We start from the raw sequence: 21,557 nt of genomic DNA, 5'->3' as shown, positions 1-21,557 counted from the left end.
AATATGAGGGTTGGCAGGTGTTTGTGCGTTGGGTGGAGTATCACTTTAAGGTGGCTCCCTCTGTTTTACTGAGAGACGGTCTTAAAAAAATAATACCAGTCAGGGAAGCAGTAATGAAATGTATAAAACAAGCAGCTGGTGGTGTTTCTTTACCCCGGTGGCAGAGGATCTGATGCTCCAGCATTGGGGGCCTGCTGTCTGGGCTTGGCCCCATCTGTTGTTACAGTTGTATTGCTACTACTGCTACACCCGCCTGCTCCTGAGGCATTTGTTTCTCCCAGTGCTGGGGGGGAGGAGGACGATGACGAGGAGTTTGTGATGGTATTGCCCCCTTGGGCTGGGGAGGTGGATGCGGAAGAAGGAGCAGCAGCAACAACAACAGCAGCAGCAGCAGCAGGAGCAGCAGCAGGAGCAGCAGCAGCAGCAGGAGCAGGAGCGCCATCAGTGGGCTTAGCAGCAGTAGAGGAGGCTGGAGCCTGTGTGGAGGTTGGCAGGGGTTGAGATGTGCTATTTGGTGCTGTGTCAGAGTCTGGCGGGGCGGCATCTTGATTGCAGTCCTCGTGGTCATCTGCAGGGGGCAGCACATCACCTGTTGTAGCAGGCGATGGCCCGAGAGCAGCATCACAGGACTCCCCGTTGACTGCAGGCAAGTCAGAGAAAACAACGGTGCTGTTATCTGCATGGACCAACCACTTGATATCGATATCAGTGAAGTCTGTGTTGTTACTATAATGGTTTCATACTAACTTAAAAAAAAAGGCCTTTTAAGTGACTGAATATACAAAAGTATTAGTCTAGTAGTGTTAGAATGAGTTTATGAGGTTACCCCAGAGTTAAGTATACATATATAAATATATATATAGTAAAGCACCTGTCCCATCATTAATTGTCTCTGTCACTGATAACACTATATGAGGGATCAAATACTGGATCTGTGATGATCTGTCCGTATTCAAAGTTCCAAGTGCAACAAACCGTGTCTTGTACTCTAGTGGGGGTGTGTTCATAAAATGCACTGACACTCTGATCTATTGCATGCCCTGTTGACTAATCTGTAAACCATGCAACTATTGTTCTCTTTGTTAACCCCAAATGGAAGAAACCAGCGAGCCTTGCTGAACAGAAAATCGTGACGCCCAACCATCTGAGAAGTAACGCGCAAAGCATTTTGGAATCAACATGGAAAAATCACGCATAAAAGAAAATTCATTCTCTGTCTTTTAAAAATCCAACAGCCTCACAGTAACATTACCACAACAACAAACCTGAAGTCGCCTGTTAGCTTGTCACAGGTGAGGCAGTGGCAACACAAATGAAGGGAACCACGTCAACAACGTAGTTTAGGATTAGGGTTTACGGGATGCATTCAAATTAATTCCAGCAAATTACGTGTTAGTTCTCATTTGCTTGAACTGGATATTTTTGTAACAGCACTAGTGATACTAGCATACTAGTGAAAAACTGATATTCTATAGTTAACTGCAGCTCAGTACAGTAGACAGGTATTGGTTCCCTGTATTCCCTCCACCGTACACTGCACTTTTCTTTCTCTCTCTCCAGGGAAATTTTGATGCAGGTGCTGACAACAGCAGAGATCACAGGCCCCACTTAATGAAAATAAATCTACTGTTCTGCTCCACTCTTCCACTGGACTGAGTCAACCGTGAAGAACTTGAACTTAAAGTGGCCTGAGCCTAGCTGCAGGCAATATAACGAATACCTACTGGAAAGATGCACATGTATAACTGAGGTGCTCTGGTAATAATCTGGATCTTTCTATCTTTGACATGAGCTTATACTTTATTATATACAGTACATTCAGTAAATGCAGTAAGTTATCCAATTCTAAAATGAATCATATGCAAAAACATAGCTACTCATAGGGCCAGGAATGAGAAAAACACAACAGAATAAGGCAGATTTTGGGAGTAAAGGCCTGGGAACCAAAGGATTCTACTTTAAAAGTTAATGTAATTCACAAATGTAAAAATGCAAACTAAAGATCAAGCTCACCTGTCCTACTCTCTGTGTCACTGTCTGAAGGTTGGTGGACTGGGGTGGAGTTGGGTGTGGCGTCTCCATTGACGATGTGAGAGAGAGCAGGGCTACAGGAACTGGAAGGCACCTGACCGTCCACACCATTAGAGGCTGAACTAGACCTAGGGTCCAAGTCTGTACCATTCACTGTGCTGTAGGAGAAAACACCAATAGCATTTTGTTAAATCTGAATCATTAATTGATCCTAACAAATTCTACACAAATATAATACACACAGTGTTTAAGAGCTAAAACTATATTATGTAAATTCTACTCAACTCAAGTTCTGTTTTTGCTAAATGTGTGCTACTTCCACTGTGAGTGTGGGTGTCAGATAAAAGACTGGCTTGTGACACTGAGACTATTGTCCTGTAGGGGTAAGGACAGGGCATGATAGGATGGCATTGTGACGTAATGGGCACAGCTGAAGAGGCCCTTTTGTAAGCCGGCAGTGTTCAGTCGCTGTCGTAGACGTGCCCACACTAAGACCAATACAAAATCTACCATATGACTCAAGTCCAGGCTTTGTCTAGGCAAGAGGTGGGCTGCCAGCCAGCAATTAGAAAAACGTCAGACCAACAAGCCAGTAACCAATAAAACTTGCAAACACATAACTACATTAAAAAAAACAATCAACAATAAAATGAATGTTGATTTTACTACTTAGCATATCCACAAGTCATAAAAGCTCTTACTATGCTACCCAATGTAAGGTCAGATGCATGGCACATGAAGTGATGCCAGCAGATTTCCCACCAAATCTGCCCAAGTTTCCATAGATCCCAGCAGAGAGTGGCAATCTGTCCAGTGATGGTTATTAGTTCATTTGTATTAATTATAATACTTTATATTTGTAATTATATTTATGTTTCATTAATTGGGTAACTGGAAATATTTAGTCAAATGCAAATGGACTTGCAGTTTTAGTTTTGCAGTCTGATGCAGAAAGGCAATTATCTAAATTCTATAAATAGGAACACACACAGTTTGAACAAAATACACCATCATACTGCTGTAACCAGCACAGAGGTCAGCATTAAGTGTTTTGACAGGCAGTGAGACCTGGCGCCTCTGGCTCCACAGGAAGGGTCTCCCTACTTCACTGTTTGAGGAGAAGCAGATCCCCAAGCTAACTGTAATGGAGGGGAAGAAATGCAACAAATCAAGGCAGAGTAAAAAGAAAAACAAAACAAAAAATGCAGGAAAAGGCACAAGCAAGGTTAGTAAGACTCAGGAAATAAAGAGATGAGGGGGAAATGATTGAAGGGAGGTAGGTTAAAAGAGGTGAATTAAAAAAAAAAAAAAAAAGAGGAGAGAGGATATGGAGTGAAGATTGCCAGAAAATACACCTAAGCATAACAGTGATGCACTGTCAGACCATGAAGGACAACAAGTCAAAAGACAAAGAGAGACACAAATGGGAAGAAGTAGGGCAGAGATTCCCCAAGCACCAGTCCCCAGCTACACAGCAGACAGCTCACCTCTGTTAGAGCAGCTTTTATGTCATGCAAGTGAAGTCACATTTTGGGGAAGAAGCAGGGACACTAAGACCAAGGTCAGATCAATAATAGAAGGAGGGAATAATACATCCACAATTTTAACAGCTAATCAGAAGCTATGACCCTGCGTTTTATACTCTTGCACATGGAGGGATTTAACAACTTAAGTCATAATGCCATCAACATTTTCAGAATGTGGTACTCAATACAAGTCGTTGTACCGCAGCATAATGTGAGCCTCTTTTTTACTTCTCACTGGTTTGGAGTGGGCGGTGCTTAGTTGAAAAAAGGTGATGTCACATTCTGCACACCAATCTCAATTCAGCAACATTTGACTCAAAATGTGATGACAGTTGACTGACCAAACCACAACCACACAGTCCTGAGTCTCCTAGTATTAAACTCTTTATAAATAATAACCAAAAATGGTATTTATCTTGATCTGAAACTTTGATTACTGCTTATTTAGTCATGAATATTTTACTTTATAGAGAAAGAGATGCAGACCAGTGAGAGCATCAAAATTAAAACATGTTGAATGTGACTTGTTAAAAATTAACTTCCTTTTATAAACACATGTTTACAGTTTGATTATTTATATAACAATGTCACAGAGAAATTCTGTTTGGCTCTCACAAATATCCCTCAGCTATCTGCTTTTCCTATCTGAATTGACCATTTTGGGAACTCCCAGGAAGGGGGAACACTACCAAGTTTTAAATTTCTCTCTGTTTGTGTTTTGCAGTCCTCTCAGAAACTGCAATGCAGTGAGGAGCCAGACTCAACCCCCCACCAACCTCCCGTCTGGTGCGATGAGCAGACGTGCTCCCTTTCTGGCTTTTCAATAACAACCCTGTTTGCCTCACTGAAGGGCACTTTTAGAGTATGACAAATAATAAAGATTGGCACCAGTGGGGTAGTAGCTAGAACTAAAAGCAGTGGAGCGAGATAGATAGGTTTGAGAAAAAGGAAGACGAAGTGAGATAAGAGCTTGGATCTACCTCTGAATCTACCTCTATGTTGTCAAAAAAGTAGGTGTGGTGAGATGAAAGCCTCTACTGCATGCGCTAGGGCAAAACAATGAAATAGTCTAAACAGTAATGTAAAGTAGAGTTCGATGTGTTCCTACAGGACACATTATATTAGAAACTGTTAACACACGACTCTTTGCTGTTTGTTAGCATTCCTTTACTTGAGACAAAGCATGCCGCTTGGTTTAAAGCAGCTAACCAGGCCAACAACCATTTTAGGAAAACTTGAGTAGAAAGAATCTTCTCCCTCACAAGATATGTGGAGCAACAAGAAAATGCCCAAAAATGGTTTGTTTGTTTATTTGGTTTACCTGTTGGCAGCCCTTGAGGAAGAGGAAGACGAGTCTCCATTTTCATGGATGGCATCACCGTTCTGTTGGACTTCTGGAGAGGATTGGAGAAAATAATGTTAGCCTATATAGTGTATGTCCTGCAGATTAAAGTGTGTGACCATGTGCCAGTGTGCACTTAAGGAAATGAATTCAAATGAGTAGAAATGGTAAGTGCCTGGTTGTGTAAGGGTTGGGTGATATAGCATAATAGTATTTTCCTGTTTTTGTGACATTTTTCTCTGCTTGTGCTTCCACGTTGTATGTTTTTTTACTAGTAGAAAGGTAATTAACATTGGCAACCCAACTCCAAACATATAATTGTTAGGCTCACTGGTGCCATTTGCTGCATTGCCGTTGGTGAGTGGTGCCAGTTCCTCCTGGTCAGTGACAGTCAGTCCGTCTAGGTAGATCGTCAGCTCCCCGCAGGGAACCACAACTCCCTTCTGCTCCACACTCAACTTCAGCACCTCCTTCACATTCTCCACTGTAGAGCCAAAGCAGGGATGTTGTAAAGGAGACAATGCAATAGAGTTGCATCAAGAAAAACATAGAACAGACTCAGAAACATGATACTGATATCGGCTAGTCTATGTAAGTAAAACCTTAATGAATCTACCATTGTGTGATAATGTAGTAACTGTGCCATAACTGTATTTGCTAAACACATGCCACACTATAATTTGTACAATAATATGGATCTGTATGCTTGATGTAGCTTTATCATACGTTTTCTGTCATGCTGTTCCAAGGCTTGTGTTAGGTCCAGCATGGCTTTGCCCAGCAGAGCGTCTGCTTTCAGGGTGTGGTGACTCCATACTTTGAAATCCACCAGAGTGTGCGGTGTTACATTCCTAATGGGTCAAGAACACAAAAACACGGTAATATTAAAGCAACTTTTAACACAAATCATACACATTTAAAGGTTTATCAGAAGAAGGACAACAGACACAAAGTCTGGCCATGCTTAAGTGTAGACGGGTTCGCTGTGTTCTGTTTTTTACTGCAGTGATATACCAAGTAAAACAAAACAATATGTCTGTTACAAAAATATGTTATTTACAGTATGTACCAGTACGTAACAATGAACGAAGTTAACCACACACAATCATAAAGCATTCAGCACAGTTTCGAATCAAAGCTGAAGTCCCTGAATCATTTTCCCATGCAGTATATTCCTCAGTGTAAGTGCAAGTATAATGCCTCAATGTTGATGGTCCAAGATCATTTACAGATGAGGGATTCAAGGCTGAAATTATAGACGTTGCTGTCTGTGAGTTATTGAAATATTACTGAGGTCTGTTGTGTTTATAGTTGTCAGTTTACATTTTCTGTTCTCTAACTCTTTTGACAACATCAAGGACAAAATGGCGTGTTGTTTGTGAATGATGTCAAAACGTTTAGCGGCACTATGTGAAATTGGTGGCAGTTACTTTTAGGTCAGTAATTTTACCGGCGACAGTTTGGTTTTATAGAGGCAGACAGTATGGCGGTGCTGCACTCCTCACACTATCATTTTAAGACTGTCCTCTCAGTTTTAACTCCCTACCAAGAGGGGGGCTTTTTAAAGGAAAATCTCTGCTGCTGCTGCTGCTGAAGCAGAGTGGCTTTGGCTGCAGAATTGGGGAGAAGTGGTATCCATGGCAATTTGATTTTCCATTAAAGCATTCACAATCAAAAATAATACTTTCTGCACAACCTGCAATGATGCAACTCAGACAATATTGCTCATCGTAAAATGAGCAGCAGGGAAAAACAAGAATCCTAAAACCTTGTGTTTTCTGTCTTTACACCACATGAATACTACACAGCACAGTCACTGTATTCACAGTTGAACACATCAGCATTAAAAGAAATATTTAGTATTATAGCCTTGTGTAGGACCCATAACAGCTTACAAAAGATCCATGGTGCAGACACAGGACCACAAACACAAGAGTACTCTGTCTTGTCAGCAATAATTACCCAATCAAAGCAATTAGCATTTGCAATGACATGTCTCTGGCACTTGGCCGAGCCATTCGGAAGCCAGAGAGTTGTAAAACTCTGCCGTGTTCTGGCTGTTGGCTCCAAGATACAAAGGACGTGTTGTTGTACAGTATTTTCCCTTCTTCGAATCATTATCAGATGAGCCACCTGAGGGGTTATTTGTCATTATATTTAGATTTTCTGCAGAATACGTTTTTTATAAACATGTTTTAACAACCTTATGTTTGTTACATAAGGTATACACTGTCAGACACACATACACCCAAAATTCCTGCACCAAACTCTGTCTACTAAAAGAGCTTCTAGGAAGGAGGAGAGAATTGTTGCTCCATTTCTCTCTCTCTCAACAGCTTTTTATATAAGCATGGGTCATTTGGAGATCAACACAGTCTCAAGGAACATTCTGTTTGGGGGAGTGAGAGGAGGCAGATGTTTGCAGAAGTCTCGACTCAGAAATCCTCAGTCTGTCTCACATTTTATCTTCTCCAAATAACAAAGTGACTGGAGATCCATTAGTTATCCTCCAACACTCATTTATGGATCTCACTTTGAAAATTAACTTGTGTATCGAGAACTTGGCTTCATACATTTATCATGCACACAATTTAAAAAGATGGAAAAAAAAGAGAGAGAGAAAACCAAGAAGCTATAGCACAAATATAAAGAAATATAGCATGTTGCTTCTTACAGAGTGAGCCTCTCATCCCATTTAGGACTGGAGGAGCTGTAGGACTTCGCTGTGCGTCGCGACTCCCCCTCCGCTGTCACCTCCACATAAATGGCAGTCCCAAACAGGCTTTTCTTCCTCTTGATTTTGGCACAGGAAACTGGCCAAGGGCAAATGAAGAAGTGATAAGACTATTGAAAACTTTAACTTTCAACATTTTACCTTTTACTCTTACTCAGATATTCGGACTAAATAATATGACGCATTATTGATCCTTGAGGGGAGGACCTCTTCACATAGGAAATCTTGCTGACACAGGGCTTAAATGTGAGCTCTCTGAGTAAGCGACACTACACCCTCACATGATAGTCTACTGTGTTTGGACTCACCAATGGCATGGAGCTGTGATGTTCCTCTGTGGTTATGGCTAGACTCTGCTCTCGATGAGGCCGTGGCCATGTCATACACCACAGTGGGAAACCTTCAAATCCATACACACACACAGAAACACACAAGACACATACCAAGTGAATTCACAGATAAGGAACTGATGAACTCGGCAGGGTTCCAATACAAACACAACTGAGAACTTGTAGGGACCAGTACATACTCTGAACCTTTTGTTGCTGCAATCAACAAACACCACAGCTGAAGAAATAATTAAAAACTGATCATGCTACTGATTGTCAGTTGGTTCATGGTTCCTGTTTGTACTTCCGACTACTCTGATCAGGACTTTTATATGATAATATGACAGTTTTACAAGTTTCTGTAGCATACAGGAGGTTTGTGATCCTGCTCAACATTCTCTCTCTGATCAATAGTCTTTGTTCCAAACATTTTTACACTTGAAACATGAAACTCTTTATCTTATTACACCTAATATTTACCACTATTAAGTGTAATATTAAAATAATTTCTGCATATTGTGAATCTACACAGACAAAACTATACTTACAATTGGTGTGTGCTGCTTGACCCTCTGGTTCAGCCCACTCCGTGTCCCATGGTTCCTCTGAAACAGAAAAGAGAAGACTTTTAGGACAAAGCTCAGCACAGCTGGTACAAACTGCAGAGCTTAAGACAACAATGTATTACTTTCTTTGTATTTTCTCATAACATATACAGAATAACATTAGATCTACTGTTAAGGCCTGCAGTTGAACAACTGGCTATATGTCAACGACTGCTCACTGATCACACATACAAGTGTTTGATTCTTCTTTTATCAGCGGTCAACTTCAAAACTCTGTGTTCCTCAAAGATGACTTCTTTCAGTGAAGTTATTTTTGTGCAGTGATTACATTTAACTGCATGACTACTGTCAGTTCAAACACAGTCAGCTTTCCAGTTAGTGATTTATGTACTTAAGAGTAATTTTGAACCTGTTTAAAACCTGTCTGATCACTCAACCTGCACAATGCCATGTACTGTTTTAAAGCTATGTCTTGCAGTTCACCTACTTTCATACAATGCCGCTGCTGAGCAGAATGTTACAGTGGGCTCTGATTTCTGTTCACCACCTTGGTGTCAGTGTTTTATGTCTTCTAGCATTAATACCACAATTCTGGCAAAGGGCATGGTTAGCCTCTTTCAACCATGCACTTCAATTCGTAAATGTGTTGAATTCATGTTTAGATAAGCCCCACAGTCACTTTTCTGTGAAAGTCACAGAGCCAATCTAAAATTTCCATAACATGAACTACGTGGATCAAATCTGGATTGAATGCAGTCACATTAACATAAAGGTTACAGCATACACAAGGGAGATATATTGAATGAACATCTTGTTCTGCCGTCTTAAGACTACAATGTCATAAATGATCATTTCACTAACATCTCTTGCAAAAGATATTGTCAATTCACATCACATGCAGCTAAAAACCTCACATCAGATGGGTCGATATCAATATGCTTTCTTATTTCACACTGCAAGGGATTTGTTCCCTTGCAGGGCAAAAGAGGGAAAAAATGGAAAATCCCATGAATCATCAGACCATCAACAAAGTCCCCCTAAATGTTTACTTTCAGTCATGCCAACTAATTACACTATGACTATGATAAGACCACATTATTACACCATACTGTATTATTATCAATAATAGCAATGTCACAATCAAGTTTTTTGGACACCGATCAGATTCCTTTAATAACATATCTGTCAATACTAGTTTGACAATACTACTTGACCCAAACACCGAGGGTCCTGGTTCAGAACTACTGAGTTCATAAACTTAAATCACTGATACATGAAATGAATGAAAGCTTAACTGGGAGAATGTGACTGTAAATGTGAATTGATGTGATACAATCAGCTAAAGAGAAGACTAATCACTCTGTTGGAGTTGGTGGAACAACAAATACAATCCACTTTCAATTGTACATCAGTGTTACAAAGTCAAATTTCTTCCCTTAAAAATTATATTTAGCCGAGTACAGACACTAGCTGCGGAGAGCCTTTTAACCAGACAACAGGCAAGTTCAATTTTGGTTCCACCTGTGCTTTTACTGCTAACAAATCAAAATGTCTGCTGTGAAAAAGGTCTATTATCAAACTCCATTTGCCACCAGTGACAAGATCATTCTAATCCCCAGTGTTCAGGCATTAACCTCATCAGCAACATAGAGGTGAAAACAACATTAACTGTCAGCGTCTGAACTCCAGAAGCCAATAAGTCAATGCACCCACTGTTTCCTGGTCCTGTACAAAGCTTCCAATTAGGACCAAGCATATTTTGATACAATTTGATGATCACAGCACCAGTTTGACACAGACGCTGGTTGATCCATGTCTGACCAGGCTGCTTTTAAGCAGCTTAGAAGGAACCCAATTAAGATGATAGGGATAGTCCATGCCAGAAGTAACCAATCAGTTTGCAAGCTACTTGATAGATGGGGACAAAAAATGATCCATGTCAGCAGAACAGTGCCAGGCAAAGCCAAGTCTGCTATCTTGCTACTCTCAAATTTTCATACCAGGTGAGTTCACTAGTGATCTGCTAGTTTAAAGTAAAAGCTTTAAGCCCAAATTGAAGTTTACCTTATATTTTAGATAGTATCAATTACATTTCATCGAGTTTATTGAAAACAAAAATGAACTGTCACATACAATAAGCTGGGTAAAAGCAGGAAATCTATTATATACTGAAATTATCAGAGAACACAATATGTACAAAGGCCGCATGATATCTGTATATACACTGATTTCCATTTTTTAATGTAAACAAAGGGTGATTCATAGTTTAAAGAGACAAAACATTAAAAAACATGCTTCTATCCATTTTGAAACTAGCTGCACAGAGGAAACACAAAAGTACAATACAAATACAAAAACACAAAGCTTAATATTTAACAAATGCTGTAACCATAACAGTTTGATGTCTAATCTCAATATATAGCAATAAGACCAAATGTGGGACCCACACAGCATTGCTGAGTAAAACAGATGATCCTGACAAGGAAAACATTGACACTGCTTAGCAGCCTTCCCTATAGAGTAGGTGGATGACAGCTAAAACTGGAGGAAAGGGGGATGAATGATGGAGCAGGTTCCAGCAGTTATGTGCTGCCACTCTCAAGGGTCTGAATAATGAAAACAGTTATTGATAGACTGACACCAAAATCCTCCTTGTGCCACTGATATGAGCTGATAGACACATGGGTCAACAGGTGAGTAAAGCATTCTTTATATAGCATTGAAATATACTACAGTATATGGCATATATTTGATTCTTTTTCTTGGTTAAACAACTGAATTGATTTATTGATTATCAAAACTGTTATATTTCTGTCTATTAACTAATGAATTAATTGACTAATCGTTTCAGCTGTAATCTCTATCTCGAAATGGTGCTTCATAGTTGAAAAGACCAAATTTACATGGATTTACAGTAATGCTGTCACTGAGATCAACAAAACCCAATCAGTAGCATTTCAGTGAAAAAAAATCATCCTCCCTGGGGACTTCCCAAAAAGGTGCGATAGTCATGTGCATGCAAGCAGAGGAGATACAAACATTGTGCCACTAGTGGTCAAAAACACCACAGGGTACCTTTAAACACATTGTATTAATTTTAAGTATCACTGAGGCCTTCGGGATTAGGAGCTGTGAAGCACCTAATCATGTCGGTCATGTTAACTTAAACTGTTTTAGTGTAAAACTGTCCAATGTTTAGTTCAGTCATCATCACTCACATAAAATAATATTTAACACTGTCAGACATGACCGTGTCTCATTATTACCAGTAGTGGACATATATAGTCATCATGAATAAATGTCTCTCTACACATTGTACATGTAAATCTAAATCAGATACACTGACAAACTTCCTGTTGATAAACCAAGTTCACTCTCAAGTTGAGTTCCACAAACTCAAACTTGCTGATATTGTTAATCAATAAAAGAAATCAGATTCAGAATCAGAATCTAACATTACTGAGTTTGTACACCTCCACTTTAACTACTGCATATGACGCTTTATTTTCTGTTACAAGAACGAGATCATGGAATGAAGTAAAATATTAGTGTGTAGACACGTGCAAAGTACACACTTTGTTAAAATGTGTCAGGTACATATTCAACATTCAACATCTTATGTTGTTCAGATCTCTGACTGCAGATCTCAAGTGAATGGGAATATATCCAAATCCCAAAAAACATGAGCATAGTGTCAGGTCCACGTACTGAGTCCCTGATCAGCAATTTTGCTTTATAAATTTAACATTGTTTTATTAAGCTTGGAAGTCTGAGCTAAACTTTCACTTTTGCAGGGGATGCCTCATGAAGAATGCAGCAGCACAGAAAAATACAGTGGCTCAGTCGTTAGCGTTGTTCCCAACAAGAAGGACCCAATCAATTCCAGGCCCTTGCACTTTCTATATCAGGTTTTTATGCTCCGTCTGTCTGGATTTCCTCTGGGTTCTCCCTTTGTATTCTGACAATCCACACACAAGTCAAGTGTGCTGCAGACTAGGGAAATCCAAATTAAGTTTTTTTCCTTGTGGTTTGTGTGTGTGTGTGTGTGTGTTCTTACACACTGAAAAGGCTTAACATTTAAAGCACATTAAAGTTAGTAAAAAACAAAACAAACAACACAGACTGCATCACAGCTTTCCTTTACAGTGATTTGTGTATGCAATTCATTCTGTAAACATGGATCTTGCATATCAGCTTAGGGAATCCCTATTATAGACATTTAAGTTCCCTTCAGTATGGATTTGGACTCCAGACAAGTACCAGACTGTGAGGCCTAATTTAATGAACAGCCTTTTGATTAAAAATACACTGTACATATCAAAACAAGAAAACAAACCGAAAACAAAATCAGATTTGCAAGAAGCAGACACATTAATCAGAGAATAAATATGTTGACAACCGGCAGTGCACAGAGATGGGATGTGGTAAACTGATGTATGAAAGACTTCTTGACACTTAACCACTGTCAGCACATTACTCACACATGACACTTACAATACTGTGGTTTACAGTTGTTTTAGAACAGCTACGCCCCTTAGCTGGTCTAAAAATCATTGTAAACTACAGCCTTGTTTTTTTTATTACTTTTATAAAACAGTTATTACATATAGCTGGCAAGGTTTCATAAAATAAACACACGGCAACAAAAAATGCAATTTATTGATAACAAATAATCATTCTTCCGCCATGCAGTGCAGTTCTTCAGCAACATTTAGCAGAATGGTTGCCAAGCAACACACAGACACAGTGGAAAGCATGCTAATCATTCTAGGCAAGCATACGTAAAGGGGACCTATTATGCTCATTTCCAGCTCTATATTATTATTATTTTTGGACTCCACTAGAGTAGATTTGCATGATCCACAGTCCAAAATACTCCTTATTTATCTTATACTGGCCCTTTATGCAGCCCCTCAGTTCAGTCTCAGCTCGTATGTCTTTAAGGCCCACCTCCTGATGAGCCCACTCTGTTCTGATTGGCCAGGTTTCCGGCAGCCTGTTGAGGGGCAGCCATATCAGAGTCACGATAAGTTACTGCTGATGAAAACCCAACATTTCCTGCTTTACTGCTTCAAACTAAAAACTTTTAAATGACTAAATAATGGGAAATGAAACGTGTTCCTGGACAAATAAGCAGAGCTTCGTTAGTGGTGCTAAAAACCGGTCGACAACAATATATGGAGATATTTGGAACTATTTGTTCAGCAGATCAGTTAGAAATACAGGGAGAAATATACAATCAGAAACAGCCACAATGATAGTGATGTTTGATGAACAGCTGCAGATGACCAGCACACCTCCAACAGGTAAAGAACTTATTTTACATGGCCATACTGTGTAATGGAAAAACACTCACAGCATGCCAGCTCAACTCGAGTCATGGCTCGGTGTGACTACCCCCAAAACAATGGAAAAACACCATAATGTTAGCGGAACAGAGCAGTGACTCGCGCGCTGTCATGGAGCAGATGACCATATGAAGAAATCCGTCACGAGTTGATGTCGGCTCGAGCTAAAAGTAGAAAGAAATGTTGGAAACCAAGTAGTCAGAGCAGTCTGAAGCTGGTGCTTTTTGCTCACAGGGATCACTTCTACATACGTTCACCTCATTATTTGACACTTTGGCCACGTTTAACATGAACATCTGATATTATAACATTATATATATATATATATATATATATATATATATATATGACTGAAAATAAGAAAAAGCACAATAGGTCCCCCTTACAGATTGGGATGATTATTGACATTTATCTGGATATCGCCATTAATTGTGCAATTGTTGAAGTAGTGTTCAGTTATGTTAGTACTCCTCGCCGCAACCCAGTCAGTCCTCCCTCCCAACTCTTCAGCGCACTGCCCCCCCGGAAAACAGCATCCATCTCCAGCAGGGAGAGCCAGATAGGTTACACTGTTTACTGTATATGTGATTTTGGGAAAAAAGACTTGACCTCACAATATCTTTGTCACTTTACACAATACATGGTGGGTCCGGATTTCTCTCACAACACAATCTTATGGGGTCCCAGCTTTGTTTCTTGACTTTTCCAGCTAAGTTAATTTCTCTCAGTAATTTCAGCATCTCCTTTCTTTTATATCTTCCTCCTTTATTAGGGCTGGGCAATTAATCAAATTTTGGCTTCCAACAATTATGAAAACAAGATAATCGGGATTAAACGATTATTGTGCCTCATTCTGTTTTGTAATGATGGTCTGGTTTTGTCTTGTATTATAAATCCAGCACATCTTGTGTCAAAGCAGCCGGACAGTGCAGTGAGAGACAGACAGGCAGAGCAGAGTCTTCCTCACAGTGCGAATGTGTCTGAATTTAACAAACAGTCAAATGTTCAGTGGTGGAAAAGGACTTATTATGACATCTACAAGCTACTTTGTTTTAGTTCAGTCAGACTTTGGATGCTATTATTTTAGACACTAGGATGCTTCACTCCGTGTAAATGATCTCTCCTTTCATCCAGCCGCTCGGCACTGTGCTTTCTCTGTCTGCAGTCTGTTATTGTGCACAAGCTTACTTGTAAAAAGCTGATTAGCAGCCTGGTTACACGTATACATGGCAGAGAAGTCAGTGTTCTCTAGGGTGTAAAATCTACCTGTGAAAACCAGGTTTCTCTAATCCCATACTCCATTTACAGAAAGCAGGTTTCTCGTTATCATGACAGTTAAGAAATCAGCTTTCAGGAGAAATCCGACTGTAACCTGGTTACTCAAGTGCAAGAAAACACACCAAAATCGAGCAGCCCTATCCCCATCCTGTCCAACTTTCCACCACTCATCCACACTTAGCCCTCCCATTAAATCAAAATTCACAACAAAATCTGACATTTTGAAACAATTTGTATAGGTGACTAATTGGCGCAGTAATACTGCAGTAATGCCGTCACAGGTTTGTGTTTATAGAGTATTTTACATCTCCAGCTCAGCCAATCATAATCAAGGACCAGAACTAACAGTTTTATTATAGAAATTCTACAGTAGTTCTGTCATCAATACTTTGACTCCTCACCAGCTCTGAGCTGCATTACATACTGTATATGGTCTGAAACAGCAGAATGCAGTTCGACTACTGGACAGGACAGGCCTCCCCATTTCCTATTTAGTGGATTAAATTTGTCTGACTTGATTAATCTGTTTTTTTTTTTAAAGGAAAAAACAAATATCTTAATACGCAGGGGAATCCTTGCACATTAAAGACAGCATGTCTGAATTAGATTTGCAATATTTAGTCACAGAAAATTAATTGGCAACAATTTTAATAGTGAATTAAATGTTTCATTTTAAGCACAAAAAGATGCTTAAAAAGGCTCACCTTCTAAAATGTGAATATTTGCTGATTTCACTGCTTTTCTATGATAGTAAACTAAATATATTTGTGTTTTGGACAGTAAGCAAGCAGCAACTTCATTTGTGAGACAGTTTTCACTGTTTTCTGACATTTTGTTGTTCAAACAATTAATTAAAAAGTAATCATCAGATCAATCTAGAATGAAAACAACTATTCGTTGCACACCTAGTCTGAATCAAAGATCCTTGGCTTTCAATCTTTCTTTAATCAGTATATATGGAGTTATTTTTTTAAATGCCTGTTTGCCCTTGAGGGAGAATTTCAATTGCCTCAAGTCCAAGAGATAAGCATTAAATATGTTGGATCATCACATGCTCAAGGGAGAAAAGCACATCTCAGAATTTGAAAGCCATTTGCACAATAATATGGAAACGACACTGCTTTAACCTTGTATCTTGGGTTGGTTTCAGTTTTCCTTGTATCATTGTGTGTAACAGGTAGCTTATCCTGTCTAATGTGCTGGTCAGCCTGTGGAAAGGAAAGCCAGCAGAGTTGATGTAGGGGTAGATTTGCTTACAAAATAGCTAGCACCATGCTTATCGCTTGACAATGCACTTTATATTTTGTGTGCATGTGCATCTTGGTTGTGTGCTTAATGCCAAAGCTTCTTTGGGGAAGGCTGCTCACAGACTTTAAGAAACTGTGCCCACATACGTACATAGTACTGGAGTCGCGTACACTAGAATACACCTAGGATGACCCTGATGTTGGGGTGGGGGGCATTTGCTTACTTGAACAAGACTGCAAGCACACACACAAAACTGGACAAAAAGCCAGGATATAACCTCAGTAACAGAAAAAAGGCTGGGCCATAACACATTCTAGTCTTGTTTTTCTGCTTTACTCTTCTGTTTCTGTTGAGATCGCAATAAATACCAACCTTAAGACATAAAGCACATTTAGGCTGAAACTTTATAACAACAGGAGGCAGGAGAAGCTTGATATTTACCTTGCAGAGGTTTTAATCAGTCCATTCAGAACCCTTAGAGTTGCACTGCAGCAGTCAGACACCCCAAATTTGTGATAACTGCAGAGTTTAGCCTTTGTAATGACAGTGATTGTGCTTTCAATTCCCCTGCATACAGTAAAGGCTGTTTCAAGGTTTAGTGAACAACAACCTTCAACCTATCTCTCACTTAACAACAATCTGGAGGTGCTTTCACCTCTTACAACTTTTCTTTATGTTGGCATGACACACTAGTTTCACACAGGGGCGGCAGGCTACAACTCCCGCTTTACCCACAGCTGCTTCCTTGCTTTTCAAAGGTCAGTGTGCATGTGTGAGTGAGAGACAGAGAGAGAGAGCAAACAAGTATATTTCAGAACGAGCCATCAAAAGTTGCTGCTCAAGTGACAGTTTCCTGTAAGTAATTCCCTCCCAATGTGACACTAATATGTGACAAACGTCTGTTCATAGCTGAGAGACAGCAGGGCATTTAATAATGGTCATAAAAAACAATGGCCAAGATTGTTTAGAAAGCCTTCATCATCCACTGAACTAAAATCTGAGGCCAAGCCTATCCTCAAAGGGAAATAGCAGACTGCTGGGCCTAACCATTACTGATAGGGATTCCTATCAGGTATTAGCCAAGCCCAAGTTAACTATGTTAGCCCAAGTTACATTGTTCTCAATATTCTTTGCCAGTCAGGGTCTGTTACAGTGCAAGTTTTACATTGTTTATATACAGTATTTATTGAAGGGCACTACTGATATGTTGCAGCAGTGCTGTACTTAATAGCAGTGTGCCACATGTAAGGCCAGTGTTTACCTCAGCTGTTGTCCACGACCAAAGAAACACCACACAGACACCAAATGGCAACACCTTTAAAAGTTAAGAGGTAACCAAGAGTTCCTTCTTTTTGAGATTACGAAGTTCAATAAACAAGATCAAATCTTATTTGGTAATAAAACGAGCAGATTTCTCACACTTTCAAACTATTCGTAACGTGAGGCCAGAGACTTACAACACCCTGTTGACATTTCAAACGCAAACACTGATCATAACACACAAACTCTGATATGGTTAACGAACACTGGCTAACTGTGGATAATCTACTGACGTGCTAACATTAGCTCACAGACTGTAACCTAATAGCTAGGTTAGTTACTGGCCTTCAAATACTAATCTGATAAATCTGGGTCCAATGTTTGTTAAACTTGTATTTGCACCAGCCCTATCACATAGGTACAATATGTGTCAGATAGCATGTAGCCGTTTACTGCTACTAGTCTGCAACGCAAGCTAAAGTCAGCTATCAGTAGCTATCAATAAGCTAGCCAGCTAGCTACATAAAAATCCCAAATTTAGCATTATCTGTTTAAGTAACTAGCTTAGCTGACTATCCTTGTAACTACCGTTATAATATCTAACTGGTTAACCAGATGATAATATTTGCACACAGATGAAACACTTTAAAGCGTTTGTTTAATGTTCAGCTGGATAACTTGCAGTAGAGCAGACGCGGCTAGTTTTAGTTTAGCAAGCTAACGTTACAAACTTAGCCAAGTTAGCTTTTAATCCAATTGCTGCCAGCTAGCCGGCTTGCTAACTAACAAACTAAGTAACGTCCGCCATCACGGAGCTACTCAAACAGTTTGGTTCAATGTGGAAGACAATAATTCATTTTTGACGTTACGAGAAAGTCGTTCGTGTTGGTTTAAAGTTAGATGCGCAGCTGTGTTTTACCTTGTCCGTTGTTCGCTCCTCTCTTACTCCCAGTGTCTCAGCGGTTGTCGGTGAAATGCCCACCGTACAGGCCCCACGGTCAGCTCCGGTTGTCGGTGAAATACCCACCGTACAGGCCACACAGTCCGCTCCGGTTGTCGGTGAAATGCCCACCGTACAGGCCCCACAGTCAGCTACGGCTCTCTTGCCATCTCTGTGCACATAGTGTACAAGCCTCCGACCAGCAAAACACACGAGCGACAGGCGCGCCACCCCAAATACTGCTGTGTAATAACACGGGACACTGAAGATACAAATCATTACACTGTTTATACATATATACATACCCAATCAACAAATTCGTCTCAAGACTTGTTTATATCGACAAAGAAGAAGCCACAACTTTAACATCTATTTAATTCTATTTTTATTAATGTTAGTATACATCAGGATTCTGGGAAAAACAAGTAAGACGATTATTTTGACACTCACACCACCAAGAAAGTCATACTATACTATGAAAACAAAAACCAGAATAGTTTAACAGACTGTCAATTTATTAATTTTACTGGTAAAAATTCACATCAGTAAATCCAACTTCTCGTTTCAACTTTTCATGATTGAATTAAGAAAGTATTTTGAGTGTATCCAACTTATAAACAATAACAAATGTGCACATACAGTTAGTGTGCTCCAAGAATAAAGAAAGTCTGATTTTATTGCCTACCTTTTATATCTATTTATTTTTATTATTACTTTCATCCTTTGTCCTGTTACCATGTTGACTGTATCAACAAACTGAAAATGAAGTCATGCACTTTATGTTATCTTTATTTCATTATGATGCCTAATTGTTTTCTGGTATTGTAATATTGTCACACATGTTGTAAGAGACACTTTCTATAAATAAGGCAATGGAGAAAATATCTGAGTCAATACCATGGCTATAGGCTGTGTATAATGTTGTTATTAACAACATTGCAACTGAAATGGTTTAACCAGAGCAGATGTACTTTTCCTGTGCATATCACAAGTGTCATTAAAATATTATAATTATATTATGTAGGCTATAGTTTTTTAAGTGCACAACCAAGACAATCTAGTTTTACATACTGAGCACATCATTTCATGTATGTTGTGTAAAGTTAAAAAAAAATCTTATTTATTTATTTAAATCTCATATTGCACCAATATTAATTTCTCACTTGGTTGTTAGTCTACTTCTGCAGCAATTTTGAAATTGAAAAATGAAAGATGATGACAAGAAATGAAAATAATAATAATACCAATCAAACAATCTGAGAAGGAAAAAAAAATCACAGTTTGGTTGGACTGCCCACAATTCATGTCCACACTAAGGTGATCAAGGTGATAGATATTGATTCATTTTAATATTGGGAACCACTGTTATAGTATATAAATCACAAGTTGTTCTATTCCTATTTGTTTTGTACAGTTTCCCTATTTGTTGTTTCACCCACTTTGCTCATCTTTTATCTTCAAGCATTTGTCAAGTATATACAGCAGAATGAATTACTTAAATGTCTATTCTACATTTACATTTATCAAATATGATTTAAGGTCACACCATGGAGATTCAAAGTAAAACTAAAAGAGTCAGTAGTGGGTGACATGATACAAAAAACAATATATTGTAAGTTTTAAATTAGTAATACAGGCCTAGAGAAGCCTGCTACTGCCTTCCACTGCATGTTGTTGTGAGAGCATGTGTGACAGTTGAAACTTATAATGGCTTCACAAGATAGGAGCAGAATGACTTGAGCAGCATCCAGGAAAATCTGCAGAAAAAAATAGTTCTTTGATGGACATTGACGAGCCGTAACATTTTCCAAAGTACACTTAATTATGCATTTTCACTAGCTCCCATTAACACATTTTACACATTAAAAACTTTTTATAAGTGACATTTCAGTTGTTTTGATTCATTTTACACACTGGCCCAATGCCAGCAGGGATAGGCTGCAGCGCCCCACGACCCTGCAAAGCGAGAATATATCATTGATGGATGGATGGATCTTCTAAAAACAAAATAACCATTGTCATCTTCATCTCTGCAATTAGCTTACTGACAATGTATATAGCACAAAGCACAGGCTAAAACTAGTTTTTACAATTACAAACACAAATTCTTTGCTTATAAATGGATGGTGCATGATTTTCACTTTTCTTGCCATAGTCCCTTCTCCTCATCTGAGTCAAGAGATATTTTTACACTTCAGACCCCAGCTGGTATGATTTGTTTTCAACCAGAAGTACTAGCTGCTCCTTTTGGCTGCTTTATGGGCTGCTGTTGCGGCCTGGTATACATCCATCCATCCATCCATCCATCCATCCATCCATCCATCCATTTTCCGCTGCTTATCCAGGACCGGGGTTGTGGTGGCATCAGATTGAGTAAGGAAACCCAGACATCCTTCACCCAATGCCCTCCAGCTCCTTTAATGAATAATCTGTCTTGACTTACTGTAGATTTTTAATTGTGGTTGAGAGCAGACTTAGTGTAAAGACTGAGGAGAGAAACCAGACTGGGAGAAATGGAAGGGAGGCTCCAACTATATACACTATTTTCTTTAAGTCTCGTCTTTAATAACAGTATCTACTGTGCCAGCTCTGATGAAGTTTGGACTTCCTCTATCCCTACCATTTTTCCTGACTGTAATTCCATTCCATTAAGGGTGTAAATACACCCAGAGATTTATATTTTATATTTATTTATATACAAGTCATGCTAAAGATGCATAACAAAATGTTCAAGTTCAGCAAAAAGTTTGACATTCACTTCATGGAAACCACAAACACAAACTGTGTAGACATTGCTCTTGTTTTCTCTTTTTTTTCACTAACACCTGCATTAGCAGCTGCAGGCATATTTATTTACTTGGCTCTTTTAAAATTAGGGCTGATCAAAAGCCCGAGAGGACTAGTCTCCCCACAAGTACAATAAAGCAATCCGAATCAAAATGTTCTTGGCATTAA

General features: G+C 39.2%; 1 protein-coding gene across 1 annotated transcript in view; it reads right to left on the bottom strand.

Annotated features, from left to right (window-relative positions):
* Positions 1-18,869, bottom strand: part of LOC121887864 (NEDD4-like E3 ubiquitin-protein ligase WWP1) — a 30,313-nt gene extending 11,444 nt beyond the window's left edge. The window contains exons 1-9 of the mRNA XM_042398931.1: positions 18,582-18,869; positions 8,511-8,567; positions 7,942-8,033; positions 7,574-7,712; positions 5,626-5,750; positions 5,231-5,383; positions 4,879-4,951; positions 2,014-2,189; positions 154-640 (exon numbers count right to left, since the gene is read on the bottom strand). Coding sequence (XP_042254865.1) covers positions 154-640; positions 2,014-2,189; positions 4,879-4,951; positions 5,231-5,383; positions 5,626-5,750; positions 7,574-7,712; positions 7,942-8,011 — 1,223 coding nt within the window. The 5' untranslated portion in view covers positions 8,012-8,033; positions 8,511-8,567; positions 18,582-18,869. The remainder of the gene's footprint in view (positions 1-153; positions 641-2,013; positions 2,190-4,878; positions 4,952-5,230; positions 5,384-5,625; positions 5,751-7,573; positions 7,713-7,941; positions 8,034-8,510; positions 8,568-18,581) is intronic.
* Positions 18,870-21,557: the final 2,688 nt, after the last annotated feature.

Source organism: Thunnus maccoyii, chromosome 21, assembly GCF_910596095.1.
Source record: "Thunnus maccoyii chromosome 21, fThuMac1.1, whole genome shotgun sequence".
In the NCBI taxonomy this organism is placed as follows: Eukaryota; Metazoa; Chordata; class Actinopteri; order Scombriformes; family Scombridae; genus Thunnus; species Thunnus maccoyii.
This window is presented reverse-complemented; position numbering and strand designations above follow the sequence as displayed.